The following is a 16,109-nucleotide window of genomic DNA, read 5'->3' on the forward strand; positions in this document are numbered from 1 at the left end:
CAATTTCTTTGCCAGAATAATGTGTTTATTAAATTAAGAGAACATCCAGCCAAGGTACTAGGACATCATGCAGAGAATTTACATTCTTATGCAAATATCTGTATCTGAACTAAGGGTCAGATAACATCCTAAAAGCATGACGGATATCAGAATCAGGCTGATGTATATGGTTCTGTTTCATCTGGTTTCAGGCTTATACATGCTCACAGCACCAGTTTCCAAGGCAAAGTGAAATGATGGGATGTAAGAGACTGGTGTGTCCTCATGCATGACATTCAAGGTGTGTGCACAGCACAGGGCAGTGCACACACACATAGGCAACACATGCTGTGCATTTCAGAATGAGGAAATACATAACTGGGCATGTAAGTGGATGATGGAGATGTATTTGGGACCCGGAGGCAGAAGAGCAGCACAGACAGCTAGATACAATAGAAATAAAATGTTCCTTGGTGAATCTGGTGAAAAGAAGAAACACAGGGTGATCTGAGACTATACCTCGTGGTCATGTGGAAAAGAGAATAAATGTCTCAAGTTTTCTAAAGAACTTGCATAGATTTTATGTTTGCCTTTCCAGTACAGAAATGAACACAACCTATAAAATCTGTGTACTCACCTTTCCTCGTTCAAAGGGGTTTGGATGCTCCAGCGAGTGAGCAAGTTGAAATACCTCAGATTTATCCTCATTCCCAAATAAAATAATATGCACGTTGGCATCAGTCCCTGCTCCCCTTTTGTCACCTGTGTACACTTTTATGGTATATTCTGTCAATTTTTTTACTTGATTTCCTTCTTTATTCAAGTTGTTATCTATGTCATTCTTTTGTTGCTCTCCTCTAATAACAAAAGATCCTGGGATTTCTCTCTGTATTTTGGGCTTATTTGCATTCACAGAAAATTCTCTGAAAAACAGAACCACATTTTTTTTGGTAGATAATAATATGTTAAATGAAAAAAATCCTATGCATTTATATGGAATAGCAAGAGATGGGCATATTTTTAAAATATTTATTGACAGAATCACTCTATGGCAGTTACTTCAATTCAGTGTCTGCTCAGTGTTTTCAACTATTATGCTATAAAAAAACATTACTAGCTTTACACAATATACTTACTCATTCACTTCAAATACATAGATAGGATGCCCCATTGCAGCTTCTTGAACATGTAATTTTTTAATGTCCAGTTTGCATTCTGCAAAGAAAGAAAGTGATTATAATGAAAATGCTACATTGCATGACAAGAAATTAGGTAGAGTGTTGTTGGTATAATGGTGTCATTCTTACTGTATGAAAACTTCATTTTTTCATTAATTTATGAATGCAAACAACTGAGTTGAAAGTGCTGGAACAACTACAGATTTTGATTTTGTTCTTATTTGTAAACCTCAACTTAGAAATTTAGGAGTAAGCATTTCCTTTGTCTTAGTGAAGCAAAGGAGTGTTGTCCTCACTATCCTTGGACAGGCATGCAGAAAAGATTCAGCATGGCTCAGGCAGGCACATTTGAGAAGGAATAGCAGTAGTGCAAGTCTGTTGCTTCCTCCTCAGTGACTGGTTGACAAGAGGATTGGAGCTCTATTCCTCGTGCAGCTGAAAGAGGATCTTGTTAGGAGGCAGGTAGGAAGGGAGTTCAGCAGCTCACTGTGTCCCTCTGCTGTTTAGGAAAGGTTGCTCTCTGACTTAACTCGTTTTTGAATTTTCTGCTGAGAGCTTCAGCTGCATGGCCTGAGTGTCTTGCCACTAGTTAGTCATGAAGACTATTCATTTTCCCTTCTCTTCCATTATTTGTAACTTCAGCCCTGTTCAACAAACTGCATTCCAAACTCTTCTACTACTATCCAATTCTCTTTAATTATAGCAATAGGATAAAATCAGGCTTCTGTGTAGGAATCCAGGACATTGTGTTACACTCATGATCTGCCAGGTACATAGAGAGAAAGTCAGAAGATTCAGGAAGGGACCATGAACCATCTGATCTTAAGAACTTGCTCTGATAAGGAATGAAAGCATAAATGCACTAGAGAACATTGCCTGGGCTGACCAGTCCTGCAGGATACACATGAGTTCAAAGAGATTTTAGAGGGTTTTGGATTTCTGGTTCAAAGTCTTGGTCCAAACTAGTCTCAGTTCAAACAAGTCTAGTTACAATATGGACACCCTTACTCATCTGAAGTGTTTTAACATCTAAGTACCTCCTTTGGAAGAAGTATCTGTTACACATAACAGAATTCACACAGAATTCACAGAATGACATGGTTGAAAGGGACCTTCAAGATCATCGAGTCCAACCCAAGCCCTAACACCTCAACTAAACCATGGCACTGAATGCCACATCCAGCCCTTTTTTAAACACACCCAAGGATGGTGACTCGACCACCTCCCCAGGCAGGCCATTCCAGTACTTTACCACTCTTTCTGTAAAAAAAACTTTTTCCTGACATCCAACCTGTATTTCCTTTGGCATAGCTTAAAACTGTGTCCTCTCGTTCTGTGAGTTGCGTCATCCCAAATCCTCTCTTCCTAACACACAGAGGGAATGAGCCCAATATCCCTCCTCTGTGAACTGTGTTTTCAAACCCGAATGGAAAAGTCTCGCCTGTCATGCTCTCCGTGGTGCCCTTTGGCCCCACACAATTGCCACATTCAGTGACTGTCAGCCAGACAGATGGCTGCAGTTAACTTTCACAACTGAAGCTATGGGAAACAAAAGCAGTGAGCTACACGCCTTGCTCCCTGCATCAACATGGCAGGGCTGTCCCTTTCCTTCCCTTCCCCTCTGGAGCAGCTGCAGCCTCACACCCTGGGAGTGACCAAGGCAGCTTGCGCTGGATGTGTTCTCACATGCTTACTGCCCCAATGTCACCTTACATACTTGGTTGAAATCAGGTGCTGTGCCTAAAAGGTTTACAAGAGGAGCCTCCGGGTGCGCAAACAAATGAGAAAAAAAGACAGATTAAGTGCAAACGTAAACCCCTTGTTTCCCTGGAAAACTGTCTGAAAATCGTCAAGTGTGATGCATAGTAATGATTTGCAATTACATATAAGAAATTTCATAAGCAGTTTTCGAAAAGCTTTATAATTAATTCTTTGAATTAGTAGCATGATAGCCGCCCTACAGGTAAAGCAGAGGGATGTTGAGGTCAAGACAATTTTAAGGAAGTTCAGTGACAAAACTTGCTGACTGCCAAACAGAGGTAAAATTTCCCTTTGAATGTCACAGGGAGAAAACAGATTAGGGGGAAACAGTGAAAATAATTGAATCACAGAAGGAAAATTAAGCAATACCAATTTCTTACTTGAGTTATAATTATTCTCCTAGATAACTTACTAGTAGAGCATGTATTAAATGCAGAATATAATTATATTAATCTTAATTTTCAGTTCATTTTTCTTGTATGCAAAGGAATAGTTTACTTTCTTCATGCAATAATGTTATGATCTTTAGATCCCAGGATTTTAATGTGTCAAAATGTAGGATTTTCTTTATAAAACACTACCCTTTAGAAAAAAATAGCGAAAAGGAATTGATTAGGATTTAACTCTGGCAGTGACTTTGTTGCCTTTAACAGGAGGCTACCTCTGTGATCTACGTGACTGACTTTAGAAAGTATCTTACCTGTTTTACTGCTGATCAAAAGAACAATTTTTTCCAGTTCTCCCAAGTCAACAGCATCCACAATAACTAGAAATGACTAAAATAAAATTATTCAGTACTGTAATATAAAACCATGTTATTTAATTGTATGGGAAAATTTGAAAATAATATGTAGGAAGTACAATAATGAATTAAAGGGTAAATTTTAAAATACTTTAAGACAGAGTACCTCATTTTTCTCTCCCTGCTGTACATTCTGCAATGACTGGAGAAGGGATCTGTCCCCTGTGTCACCATGAGTACCATATATGCATGCAGTCATTTGCAGTAAATTTCTCTCATTCAAAATATTTCTTGAAAATACTGTTAGATGATATGTAACCACTGCAATATCAAGTAAAAAGTGATCTTGTTAATACTGTATCACAACCTTGCACAGCTATTTGACAACATGGCATTCTACAGTCAGATGTAATTAAAATTCAAGCACTTGAAAATAATAGCAAAGGTCAAAATTTTCCAATTTTTTCCTCATAATTGTTTTGCCACCATCTCCCAGATCTGAAATCTGAGAAGTGAGGTTGGACCAGCCCAAAACAAAAGTGAAAGGATTGCATTTGGAAGGTTTGATTCTTGGATCACCGTGTCAAAGAGCTGAGGACCTGCCCTACAAGAGTGGACAAGGCAGAAGCTGAGCACAACCCCAGCTTAGGCAGTGCCCTCTCTGACCAGGTTCTGCAGCACACACATGAGGCAGGCAGAGCTGCCAACAGCCCCAGGTGCAGCAAACAGTGAAAAAGACCTGGGATTCATCCTGGTGATTTAGTGGGGGGCAGAAGGAGTAAGGCCCAAAGAAGGAATGAGAACAATGCTACGACATAAGTCCAAAGTCTGTGGAGAAGAGGGGGGCAGAGAGAGAACTAGAGAAAGAGGCACGTATGATGTAACTCAGGTATGATCTGATTGGGACATCCTCTGCCTGTCATGGCTGGAGGTTCCATGTGAGTCCAGCCAAGGCAAGTTGGATCTGTAGACTCATCACGGCCCTGATACCCTGGAGTCAAGTAGAGAGGTTCCATTAATGAAACTTGGATCAGATCATAGCGTGGATAGCACTGGGAGAGTCCATTGCACAAAGTAGGGCAGTTGAGGGAGATTTATGTAGGCAAGGGTAGGAGGGCTGAAATACTTAAGCAGTGGTCTTTGTTTGGGTAGTGCAATCAGATCACATGTGTAGCAACCAAGATTTCATCTCTTTAGTGTACTGAACAAATTGGAAAGGGGAAAGATTAAAGGAATCTCTGAAATACCCTTGCATACAACAAGGGTAACATATACGAATGTTAAAACTCCATTAATTTTACAACATTCTGATTATTTCATAATATCAATATGAATTATATCTCTCTGTTAAATTTATGGGAATAATCAGCTTGAAACTAGCATAATAGGCTTTTTTCACCTTTTCAATATTAAATTGTTTTGCCTTAAAAACTACAGTAGTGAAAAATTGACCTTCTGAAGAGCCCCGTGTGTGAGAGGAGAAAGACAGCACCATGTCACCCCTCTGGATTCCTGAGGTGTAAGCATCTCAAAGGAAAGTACAGTAAAGGGGAAACTAGTTATGTATATCCTCAACTGGAGGCCTCTGCTCATTAATACACCCAAAGGCACAAGTGTACATTGCCAGATCTCGAGGGTCTGTACTCTATCAGCTGCATTTTGATGGCTTCAATTAGCCATTAGCAAATGCTTCATCACAATCCCAAGCAGAATTTTTTTTTTAAAAAAGGAAAATATAACTGAGATAAAATACTAAAGCACTCTATTAATGACAGAGCTATATCTGAAATTTAACATCACATGGCTTCTGGTTATGGTGAGTGTGGTTAGCTGCTTTCCATTCCAATTAATACAATACTGTTTACTTTTAGCTGAGAAAAGGGAGAAAATAAATTAGGTTTAGAAAACTGCCAGAAAGCATATCTGGTTTTCACAATAAATTGTGAGTAAATTTGTCTGTAAAGATCACTTTTAACTTCATGTGTACCACATGCTGTGGAGCTGCTTAAATCTCTCTTGAACATAAATGACAAAGATTCGGGGGAATCACTGTCCTAGTTCTTTTTTCTTCACTGGTTACAAATCCCTCCTCAAAGATACTTAAAGCATGGATGAAAAGAAATAAAAACCACAGAAACAAGCTATTTCATTTTTTGTTCCTTTAGCTAAACTAATAAACAATGTAATACCTATTCTTGTTTGTTAATTTTTGTCTCTTGATTTCAGAATATTTACAAAGAATAAAAATATTACCAGAAAGAAAAAAAAAAAAAGAAAAAAAAAGGGGGGGGGAAATTATTCCAAGAGGTCAGTGACAGAGACAGAGCCAAGGTCATAAGGACTCCAGTCTCACCCCCTCTTTATTGAGCCATTGAGCACTGTTCTGTACTGTACTGTGTAAGTCGTCAAGTGACAATAACACCTCTAAGCAATATAAAATCTAAAGGCCAGATAGAAATTTTAGATTTTCAATTGCAGCCAAAATATGCAAAAAAACCCCAAACCTCAATCTCTGTTACTTCTACTGAGATTATTCACATACTTACTTTGGATGCCTTCAGAGACCTCACTGAAACTGGGCCAGAAGTTCCAATCCAAAGTGCATTGGGGTAGTTCATTTTACGTCTACTTCAGCTCACTTTAGATGAGCTGACTTATTTTTTTACCCAAACAATTAATTTCTTTTTCTGCACAAAACCCAAGCACAAATTATTTGAATTTTAAGCATCATTATTTGGTCTGTTAATGAAGTTACTCTTTGTTCCATCATATGTTGGCATTCAGTAAGCATCACATTTGGGAATAGGGTGGATTTTAGGTGAAAGGATTTTCTTTTATTTTACTTAACCAAGGTGACAAATGTAAGAATTGCTGAGCTAATTTTAGGAGGCATAAATATTTGGAGTGTATAAAGGTAATAAAGCTGAAGCTTATATGTAGTTTTGAGCTGTTATTTACTGGGAATATTTGTTTGGAATGTGCAAACAAATAACAAAATCACTTAATAGAAAATGAGCTATAAAAAATCATGTTGATAATGTCAGTAATATGAGCAGCTGAGGACTAAACAAAAGAGAACAGAAATATTACAATATTGCAAGAAAAGGATATTTCTTATAAACTGTTCTTTTTAGCATATAATAATGCATCTGTGCAATCAAGTGAATATTGCATTTTCCACTTTATGGTACAGAAATTAAGGTGAGTGGGTAATATTTTCCTTCTTACATTTTAGATTCTTATCCAGTCTCTATGAATCATTAAATAAAGACAATAAAAATTTCTGTTTTGATAAAGGTTTCTACTGTAATACTAAGATATGTTAACCTCCTGGACCACTCTACTGCTTCGAAGTAGATTTATACTTACCAGAAAGTGCTTCTTTTAATGGCCACTGTATAGGGAATTCAATCCAGCTGTCTCTATTAGGAGAAAGAGGAAGTGTTTTATTTATGGTGAGACTAAAGGTATCCAGGGTTGATGTGTTCTGTATTTTAAAGTGACGAAGAGACAACTGGGATATGTTGTTTTCTAAGCTCTGGAGGCCAAGTCTCACTTTATAAAGCATTCCCAAATCGGATGGCAAATGTATCTAGGAATCAACAAAACAGTGAGTTAGCATCCAAAGAGAGGTATGCGGAAAAATGAATAGCTGGCTTACAGGAAGAGAGGAAGTTGGCTGTAAAGGAGTCGACACAGTCCTGGACCCATTTGCATCAGTCTTGGTGCTAAAAGTCCCATTCATTTCAAAAGCAGCAGAACCAGGTTGACTGTAGGCACTTAAGGACATTTTAGCTTTATCCCCTAGGGGCATTCATTGTAATTGTTCTATCAAATTCAAATTACATACAACAATGATTTCTAATGTGAATAAGTAATGTTAATATAATTTAAAATGATATGCATTATTAACTATGACTCTTTGTTGGGGAAAAAAAATAATATGCTTGATCATCATGAACTTGAGAAAGCCAGGAATTAAAAATGAAATCTGGCATGCAACTGAAAACTACAGCTCTTGAATTTCTTCAGATTTTCTTGAATATTTAAACAATAATACCTCCAATATTTACAGCACTACATGATTATTTCTCTTTAAAAGGGAACTCAAACAAAATTTAAATATAGGCAAATCTATATATTATTTTACATCATATGTTATTTGGTTCTCAGTCTGATGTTCCACTTTGTTTTCCATGGAAACTGGATTTGACTTGCCGTTGCTTCCATAAAAAACCATAACCATCTTGGATATATTTTCTGACAACTTTTCAAATTCTGATTTTGTTTCTTCTTGATGCTTTGTGAAATAAATCCTCCATCTGCCTTCTGAACAAATAAAATAAGGAAAATAAAAAGGAAAAAAATATTAAGGATGTTTCTGTTTTCATATATTAACAAAGCTATCTGTTATAAAATTTCTAAGACATGCCTTGCTCTGCATGGGGAACATTATTTTATAAGCATGTCACCTGGGTACTGAGCAGCTCCCCAAGTTTATTGTCATTTTTTACTATTACAAAGGGGAAACTCTTGTCAGTACTAGTAAGTATAATGATATATTGTGATAAAAATATTCTCATATTATTATTTCAGATCTGATTAATAAAACAATCTGCGTAATGACAGAAGCTATACCTGAATTCATTTGCTCTCTTCCTAAAGGCCAGGCAGATGTACTCCTCCTCTCCTGAACTTCTAATTAAAAAAAAGATTAAATTAATATTTTTGTAGAACAGTGTTTCTATGATAAAAAGGGTCTGTATTCATGTCTAGTGAGGCAATTGACTGAGTATTATATAATTTAAAGATTCAACTACGAAATGTACAGGGTGATTTTCTATTTAAGCATCAGCTAAATATTATCCTATTAAATAAACTGTCTCTAGGGCTGCCTCTTTACTAGGAAAATGGTAGTAACTTGAAAATTCAAGTATTTTTCATTTTAAGGCATTTCTGTTTCATTTGTACAATTTATGCTCTGGATGAATGAGCACTAATTGGATGTCTTCAATGCCCATTCTAGAGGCTGACGTTCCTCCCACAGATATTAGCCCCCATTGATTTCATTGGGATTTTGTATAGATCAAAGCTGCTTGTAAACATTAGGTAGTGACCTGAACCGAAAATAAGAAGAGCTCTTTGGAGTTCCTAACCAAGAGTGGACTTGCCAATTATTGTATAAAGAAACTCACAGGAACATTTGTCCAGATCAATGAAGTCTAGTAGAAACAGAACTAAATATTCCCTTTTTTTTTTTTTTTTTTTTTTTTTTTTTTTTTTTTTAGACAAGTCCAAACATACAAACTAAACCAAGGCTGAAATTATTTGCTTTTCCACACTAACAGTTTCCTCCTTTTTTTTCTGGTTTTAAATGATCAAAACTTAGAGATCATACAGCAGAAGAAATTGATTGAACTAGGATCTTCTTCAGTCTCAAGAGGTTATTGCTGGACAAGTGCCAGCAAATGCCCAGGGAGTTAGGAAGAAAAAAACTAGAGCACGTTTTGTAATCCAAGGATTTATCTTTACTGTCAATTAACTCCTCTGAGAGGCAGGAGAATAAATACATCTGTCTTAGAGGTACATTTCTGGGCTTTGGTGCCTACTGATCTTGTTGGAGTGTGTTGTGATTCCTCCCAGCTTGCACACCAGATTGTATTGAAATCGATTCTTGGACTGAAACCATGACACAGGGAGGGAGGGAAGGTGTGTATTCCCTTCCTGTCTTGACAAAGAGCCACAGGCAGTGGGGTCAAAACTGCTCCTCTGTGGCTTGATTACTCACATGGCATCAGTCAAAAGTATCTCCGGTTTCTGGCAAAAGCTGTCCAAACAGTGTAGCATAAATAATGTAAATTAGTCATCTTGAACACAATGGAGACATTTTCTCCACTGCTTAAACAGAGTTTTCTTCACTTTTTACCTCATTTTCATTCTGCCTAGCAAGTAACTGGTATTAGAAGCTTAGAAAATAGTTTGCAAGCATAGAAGACTTGGAATTTGTAAAAAGGAATAGGACAAATTTGTTGGCATTTAACCCACTGAAAATCTGGAGTAACAAAGCAGATATTATCCTCTGGCAAATAGTGGTTATTAAGTGGTACTAAAACACAAAGTGTTCAGACACACTAATTCCCTGTATAATGACAATGTTCTACTGGAGCATTTTAAAACACAACTTGTTTGTAGAAGCCAATCATATAGCTGCATTTTCCAGTTTGGAATAAATTTCTTAGCAGAGGATAGTTTGAGGATAACGTTTACCTGTGGCATCCAGAGTTACTGAGGCAGATCTTTTTCCATCACGTCTGTCTTTAAGCCATGTTTGAGCCATAAACAATGTTTCTGTCCCTGAAGATGCTGACTCTTTCACAATAATCTTCTCCAGAAGCCAGTCGGAGCCTCTCCCTTTTTCAACAACCATGCTTTGCAGAATTCCAATATCTACTGCCTCCACTTGAAAAATATCCACCTGAAAAATTCAGAATCAGAAGTCACGCGGAAATGGAACCATGTAACTAAATTATCAGTTTATTTTGAAATATGAACGTGAGAAGAAAATCAAGATTATTTAATTCAATAAATACCAACAGAAGCAGAGATGTCAAGTTTAAACATGCTAAATGCCTGCATTAAGAAGTATTTATTCCCTTTGTGGTTCTGCAATTTACAGTTAAACCACCTCTTTGCCCACACAGACCTATGAGTTGCTTATGCTTGCTTCATGAAAAATTTTCCTTCCTAAAATTGATGTTTAATGATCTACAGGGAATATATTTTAAACATATCTTACTCTCAACAAAATAGACCCTAAGGGCTATTTCAGAAATGAAATACTGGGAATGAGAAGGGTAGAAATGAGCATCACAGAAGGAATCTCTTAGGAAAGAATGACAGACTTAGTTCCAGACTTAACTTGTAGGATTAGTTTCAATATAAGTACTTACATTTAAGGAAAAATATTAAATAAAACTATGTTGAAATAAGTTCTGATATTCTCTATCAGTTAAAAAAAAAATCAAAATATTTTTACAAAGTTTAGAACACTGAAGTAAGATTCCTAAAGAAAATTGTGATATATCAGACATTCAACACTTTCACAATATGTGATTCTGGCTTTTTTGTGAGTGTTACAATTATTTCCTGTTTCCTCAGCAGAAAAACAGACATTAAATTCTTGGCACAGAGGCTTCCCACATTTTTTGCTTTATAGATTTATGAATTATCATCTCATTTCTACTGAGGCTGATAACTGTTAAAATCTAGTGTTATTTGTGATGGAATTTCCAGCATGATGCAAAGATGGTTTTGAAGGGACTAGGTGGCAATAATGATGAAAACACTTGGTTCCTGAGAAGTCTTGAAGTGTTCCCAGTGTAAATTCACACTGAAGTTGCCCTCCCAGGGCAAGAGGGCAGCAACCCTTAAAGGTTTATGCAGAGATGAAACAGAGAATAGCAGTTCTCTTGCTCCACCAGTCACAGTTTCTTCCCTGGACAAGTTTTCCAGCTGAAGAAATGATGAAAGATTTGTGTCACAAAGATGAGCCTAACCAGCTTGCACCTTAATAAGACAGGGCATAAGCTCAAATATTGAGCTTAAAATTGCACATAATATATGGCCATCCACTTTTAAAAGAATCCCCAGGGACAGAAAAATTTAAAATTTGTTCAACTTTTGTTTCTTGCTTTTAATTAATATCTGTTCATGTGAATTTGAAAGTGTGTGTGTTTGTGAACCACACCTTTAACAGTGTCCTAAAAATAATAACCAACCTGCTACTGATTATTCTCTAACTTCTAGACAGAAAGGTCATATTAGTCAAAAATTGCTACAATGTACCTTCTAATCATCACATCTGCCTTATCACTCTTAAGTTATCATGTGAAATGGGAAAATGAGACAATGGTATTAAGGAAAAAGTCTGAAAGAGGCACTTGAATAGCTATACTTCACAAGAAGTCAAGGTTATCAAGGCTTAGTGAATTTAACAGCAGAGCAAATACATTGGAACAGCTGAAATTCTAGATAGAGTGCAGAACTGCAGGAAAAGAGGCTCCTCTTCATGTTTTCCTTAGCTAAATCAAAAAAATAAAGGTTTAGTGTCAACATAACCATTTTGTTTTATTACCTATTGGACTAATTTGATGATTGAATACTGTTAATTTGAACTCTTAATTTACCTTCATTGTGATATTAATTTGATCACTCCTTTATTTAATTGGACTGGTAAAGTTATACCATCATGCCTGAATAAAATGAATTTGTTACACTTATTAAATAAAATGTATTAAAAATACACACAATTAGGAGATGTCTGAAAAACACAGACTCAAGTAAGAAATATACAGACCCGTGTGTCTGTCAGTAATAAAGTATTTTAAGTTCACAAAATATGAAAATGTATCCTAAAATCTCTGCTAGTCCTTGCAAATGATTATGCTTATATTGATGCATGGCTGTTGAGGTTTACCCCAGGCAGTATCCAAGCCCCACAGAGCTGCTCGCTCGCCTCCTCACCAGCAAGGTCAAGGAGAGAATGAGAATGGTAAAAGCCGGAAAATTTGTGGGTTAAGATAAAGTTTTATAGAACAGCCATGCACACAAGCAGAGCAAAACAAGGAATGTATTTTGTGCTTCCCATGGGCAGGCAGGTGTTCCGCCATCTCCAGGAGAGCAGGGCCCCAGCACATTTAACACTTACTTAGGATGACAAATGCCATCATTCCAAATGTCCCTCTTTCCTCCTTCTTCCCCCACTTTATATACTGGACATGATGCCATAAGGTCTGGAATATCCCTTTGGTCAGTTGGGTCATCTGTTCCAGCTGTGTCCCCTCCCACCCACCCATGCACCCACAGCCTCCTCACCAATATTGGAGAACAAGAAGCAGAGAAGGCCTTGGCTCTGTGTGAGCCCAGCTGAGCAATAACAAAATCATCTCTATATTATCAGCCCTGTGTACAGCACAAATCTAAAACACAGACCCATACCAGCCAGTGTGAAGAAAATTAATTCTACCCCAGCTGAAACGAGCAAAATTATTTTATGGGAAACACATGAGAAAGCTCTTGACAGATACTTGTTAGAATAATTTATTTTTAAGGTAAAATAGTTTTCCAGAGAATTACTAATTTAGTGGCATGATCACCAGCATCTCCCAAAAAATCTGTTGTCAGTGACCCACTCTTGGAAAGGAGAGTTAGGAATATAGGAAAACTGCAGACAATATTCTTCTGGCTTCTAGACTTGTGCTGTCTCCAGAAGGATAGTTGGGTTTGACTTGCACCAAGTTTGATGGTTAAAACTTTTTGGTACTTATTAACTTAGTGACTTAATAAATCAGGGGCAGCATGTGCTATGGGCTATCTATGACCTGGAGGGTACAGCCACAGAAAAAAGCTAGTTAGTATATATATTTAACACACAAAAGGTTTTCCAATTCTTTTTTCCTATGACAATAAGTATATTTTGATGGAGTAAAATTTGCGAAAACTTTGATGTTTGGTTTGTGTTAGACACACTATCATTTGTCAATGGGCCGATTTAACGAGCTTGCTTTAGAGAAAGTAAAATCTCAGAAATCCATGGTCAAATCTGCAGACTATTCAAACATCTAATAAACTGCAAGTTAAGGAACTATTAAATAGACTAGAAATTGTGTCATCTGGGGTAAACTCACTTCACAGACAAGATTACATTTTCTCTTTATGTGTACATTTGAAAATCTACAGAGTGTAATGAGCTTTATTGTAGTCAAGAGACCAAAAAAGAACAGAGAAAGAGCAGCAACTATAATTGTTAGAGCTAAAAACAATTGGCTAGAGGTAATTTATTTGCTAAATTTAATTCACTTTTCTCCTCTCAAGCTGTCTGCAAACAGAGAGATTATGACATATATTTCATTCTAATTTTATGAAATTCAATTATTATTAATAATTTAGCCAATATTTTTGTAGATTTATCTGAGACATGGATTAGGCATAAAATTTTCTAAACACTCAAGTTGTTGACAGGTCTTGTATGTCACATGATATTCTATCCTTTATTTGATTTACAAATCAATGGCACCTTCTAAATTACTTGAGGGTTAATTCTTCTGTGAAAAGAGAAAGAGAGAGGAAGGAAACACATAGAAGACAAACAAACTTATAGAATAGGAAATTTATCTTTATCATTTTCCCCTAGGGAAAAAAATGTTAATTGTTTTTTAGTTACTACTAGCAAATTAGGTTTGAACAGAGAAAAGTCACCTTAAATATTGATAATAATACATATTGTCTAATTCAGCAGAGCTTATATTGAATTTTCTCAGAATAGCATTAAAGCAATTTGTATGTATGTACAGCCCACTAAATTTTCTTAATTAACATTGCCTGGAGAAAGAAAGATATTCTCCCAGTCTGAGCAGCTAAGATTGGCAATGGTAGAGCCATATATCCTCTGTGACCCAGAAGAGCTGCCCTAGCAAAACCAGAGTTGGTAATTTTCATACTTCTTGGCTAAGAAAATAAGGACTAAAAAATTCCTTTATAACAATAATTCCAGCAATCCTTTCAGCATATTTAAAGTTTGGAGTTTTTTCTTAACTTCTTTTCAGATTTTCTTCAAATGTTTCTTTCTTTTCCTGGGACCCACGTTTTGAGCCTTTTCTTTGAATCTATGACCCAGTTTATTATGACTTTATTCAGTACTCTTCTGTGTCAGTGCTGGCAACATATCACTGTCTGCAGCAGCTCCAATAGCTCTTGTAACAGAAGAAGCATTTGAACAGTCACTGTGCAATATTTACCTTTATAAATGCCAATCATTTTACAGGCTTGGTATTGAGACTTGATGGTTGGTTAATGACGATATTCCCAGAAGAACTGAAAATGGCAAGTCAAGACACGCCATATGCTTCACTTCATCAACCTGTATGCACAAGTGATTTCCCATATTGCTAATGTTGGTATCATTTTAATAGGCTTTTATTGGAAAAGGAGTGAGTGTCTAGATAAAGGACCTTTTCTATTAAGCTCAGGGAACCTATTGATTTGCTGCCTGATTATTTGGATCTCATTTGTTAATCTGGAGAAACTCTGCTGAAAACAAAGGAGTTTCAATGCAGGTAGGCAAAATAAAGGCCCCCTGTAACACTGAGCCAAATCAGAAACAGTATGTGAACATTCCTGTAAAGGAGAAAAAAAGAGAAAAATTGCTTTTTCCCCTTCAGACTGGGGTCCTATGGACTCTTCCAGTTGTGCTGAAGAGAATCCCTCCACCCTGTCCCAATTGCTTGTCACATCACTACATGCTCTTAGATGGACATAAGCAGCTTTTTGGTTGTGCCAGGACAACCACAAAATCAGCACCAGCCAAATTTTATCAAGATAGACCAAGTGGAAAAGCCCAGATCACTAAGGATATTAACTGCTTAAACTAAATAAACATTTGGATGGAGCAAAAGCAAATGTATGTCATTGTGTCAGCAGACTTCAGAGGTGGTAATATTGGGTAGTAAGCAGCGGTGATGGCAAGAAGTGGTAGCAGTACTGTCTTGGCTCAGCTCAGTGGAAGGATGAACAGTGCCTCTGACTGTGCCCTCACTGCTTTGTAGTGTTCTGTACAAATGCATCTGAAAAAGCCAACCCCGAATTTCCTTCTAGATTCACATTTCTGCAAGCATACTTTTGTATTATGTTAAATTTTCAGCTATGTATGCATTGAAAACTTTTATCTCTGCATGAAAAAAGTAACGTAGATTATAATGAATGAATTGTTTGAGATTTCTGATAAACTACATTTATCATACTTTAACAATCTTCAACAAGATTAGTGAAGAATCAGTGAAAGAATAGGGGTAGCAAAAGTATATTTGGCCTGCACTTATCTTATGTTAATAAGCTTTTTATAACTGGAAAGAAATCTTTTTGAAACAAGATTTCTATGCAAAAAACAGCAGCAGGAATAAGAAAAAATAGGGGCATCTTATAATGATCAGTAGCTATGACCATTCTGCTAGTTAAAGACATTTCAATCAGACTTTAAGTAAAATGTACTTAATAAAATGCAAAAGGACTACATAGACCTGTATCATCAGCCACATCCAAAGCTGTAATCATAAATTATATCAAACAAAAGAGATTTGAAAATCAAACCAAAACAACAACAAAGCACAAACAAAAGGCAGCTATCAGTTTGGACAGATTCAATCCCATCTGATGCAGCCTGATTGTTGGACTGATCTAATAACAGTCCAAGTTTGAGATCTGGTTTAACAGGCAAAAAAAAATAGGATGAATATAATTTTCTTCAACTTCAGTAATGCATATCATATAATATTTTGATTAAGACCCTATAATCAAATATAATAATGGGATAATAAAATGTCTAACTTGTATGTCTCAAAGTACAGCTGTAAAAAGAGAATATTTTCAAGAACATTTCATTGCAGTGAGGCTAG

The 16,109-nt window shown here is 36.4% G+C and overlaps 1 protein-coding gene across 1 annotated transcript in view; it reads right to left on the reverse strand.

Annotated features, from left to right (window-relative positions):
• Positions 1–16,109, reverse strand: part of RP1 (RP1 axonemal microtubule associated) — a 162,622-nt gene that overhangs the window by 6,583 nt on the left and 139,930 nt on the right. The window contains 8 exon segments of the mRNA XM_066181257.1: positions 617–902; positions 1,116–1,194; positions 3,619–3,694; positions 3,827–3,981; positions 7,030–7,252; positions 7,811–7,989; positions 8,299–8,358; positions 9,928–10,135. Of these exon segments, the coding sequence (XP_066037354.1) occupies positions 617–902; positions 1,116–1,194; positions 3,619–3,694; positions 3,827–3,981; positions 7,030–7,252; positions 7,811–7,989; positions 8,299–8,358; positions 9,928–10,135 (1,266 nt within the window).

Source organism: Chamaea fasciata, unplaced genomic scaffold, assembly GCF_029207755.1.
Source record: "Chamaea fasciata isolate MVZ Bird 193981 ecotype frontalis unplaced genomic scaffold, bChaFas1.0.hap1 SCAF_1, whole genome shotgun sequence".
In the NCBI taxonomy this organism is placed as follows: Eukaryota; Metazoa; Chordata; class Aves; order Passeriformes; family Sylviidae; genus Chamaea; species Chamaea fasciata.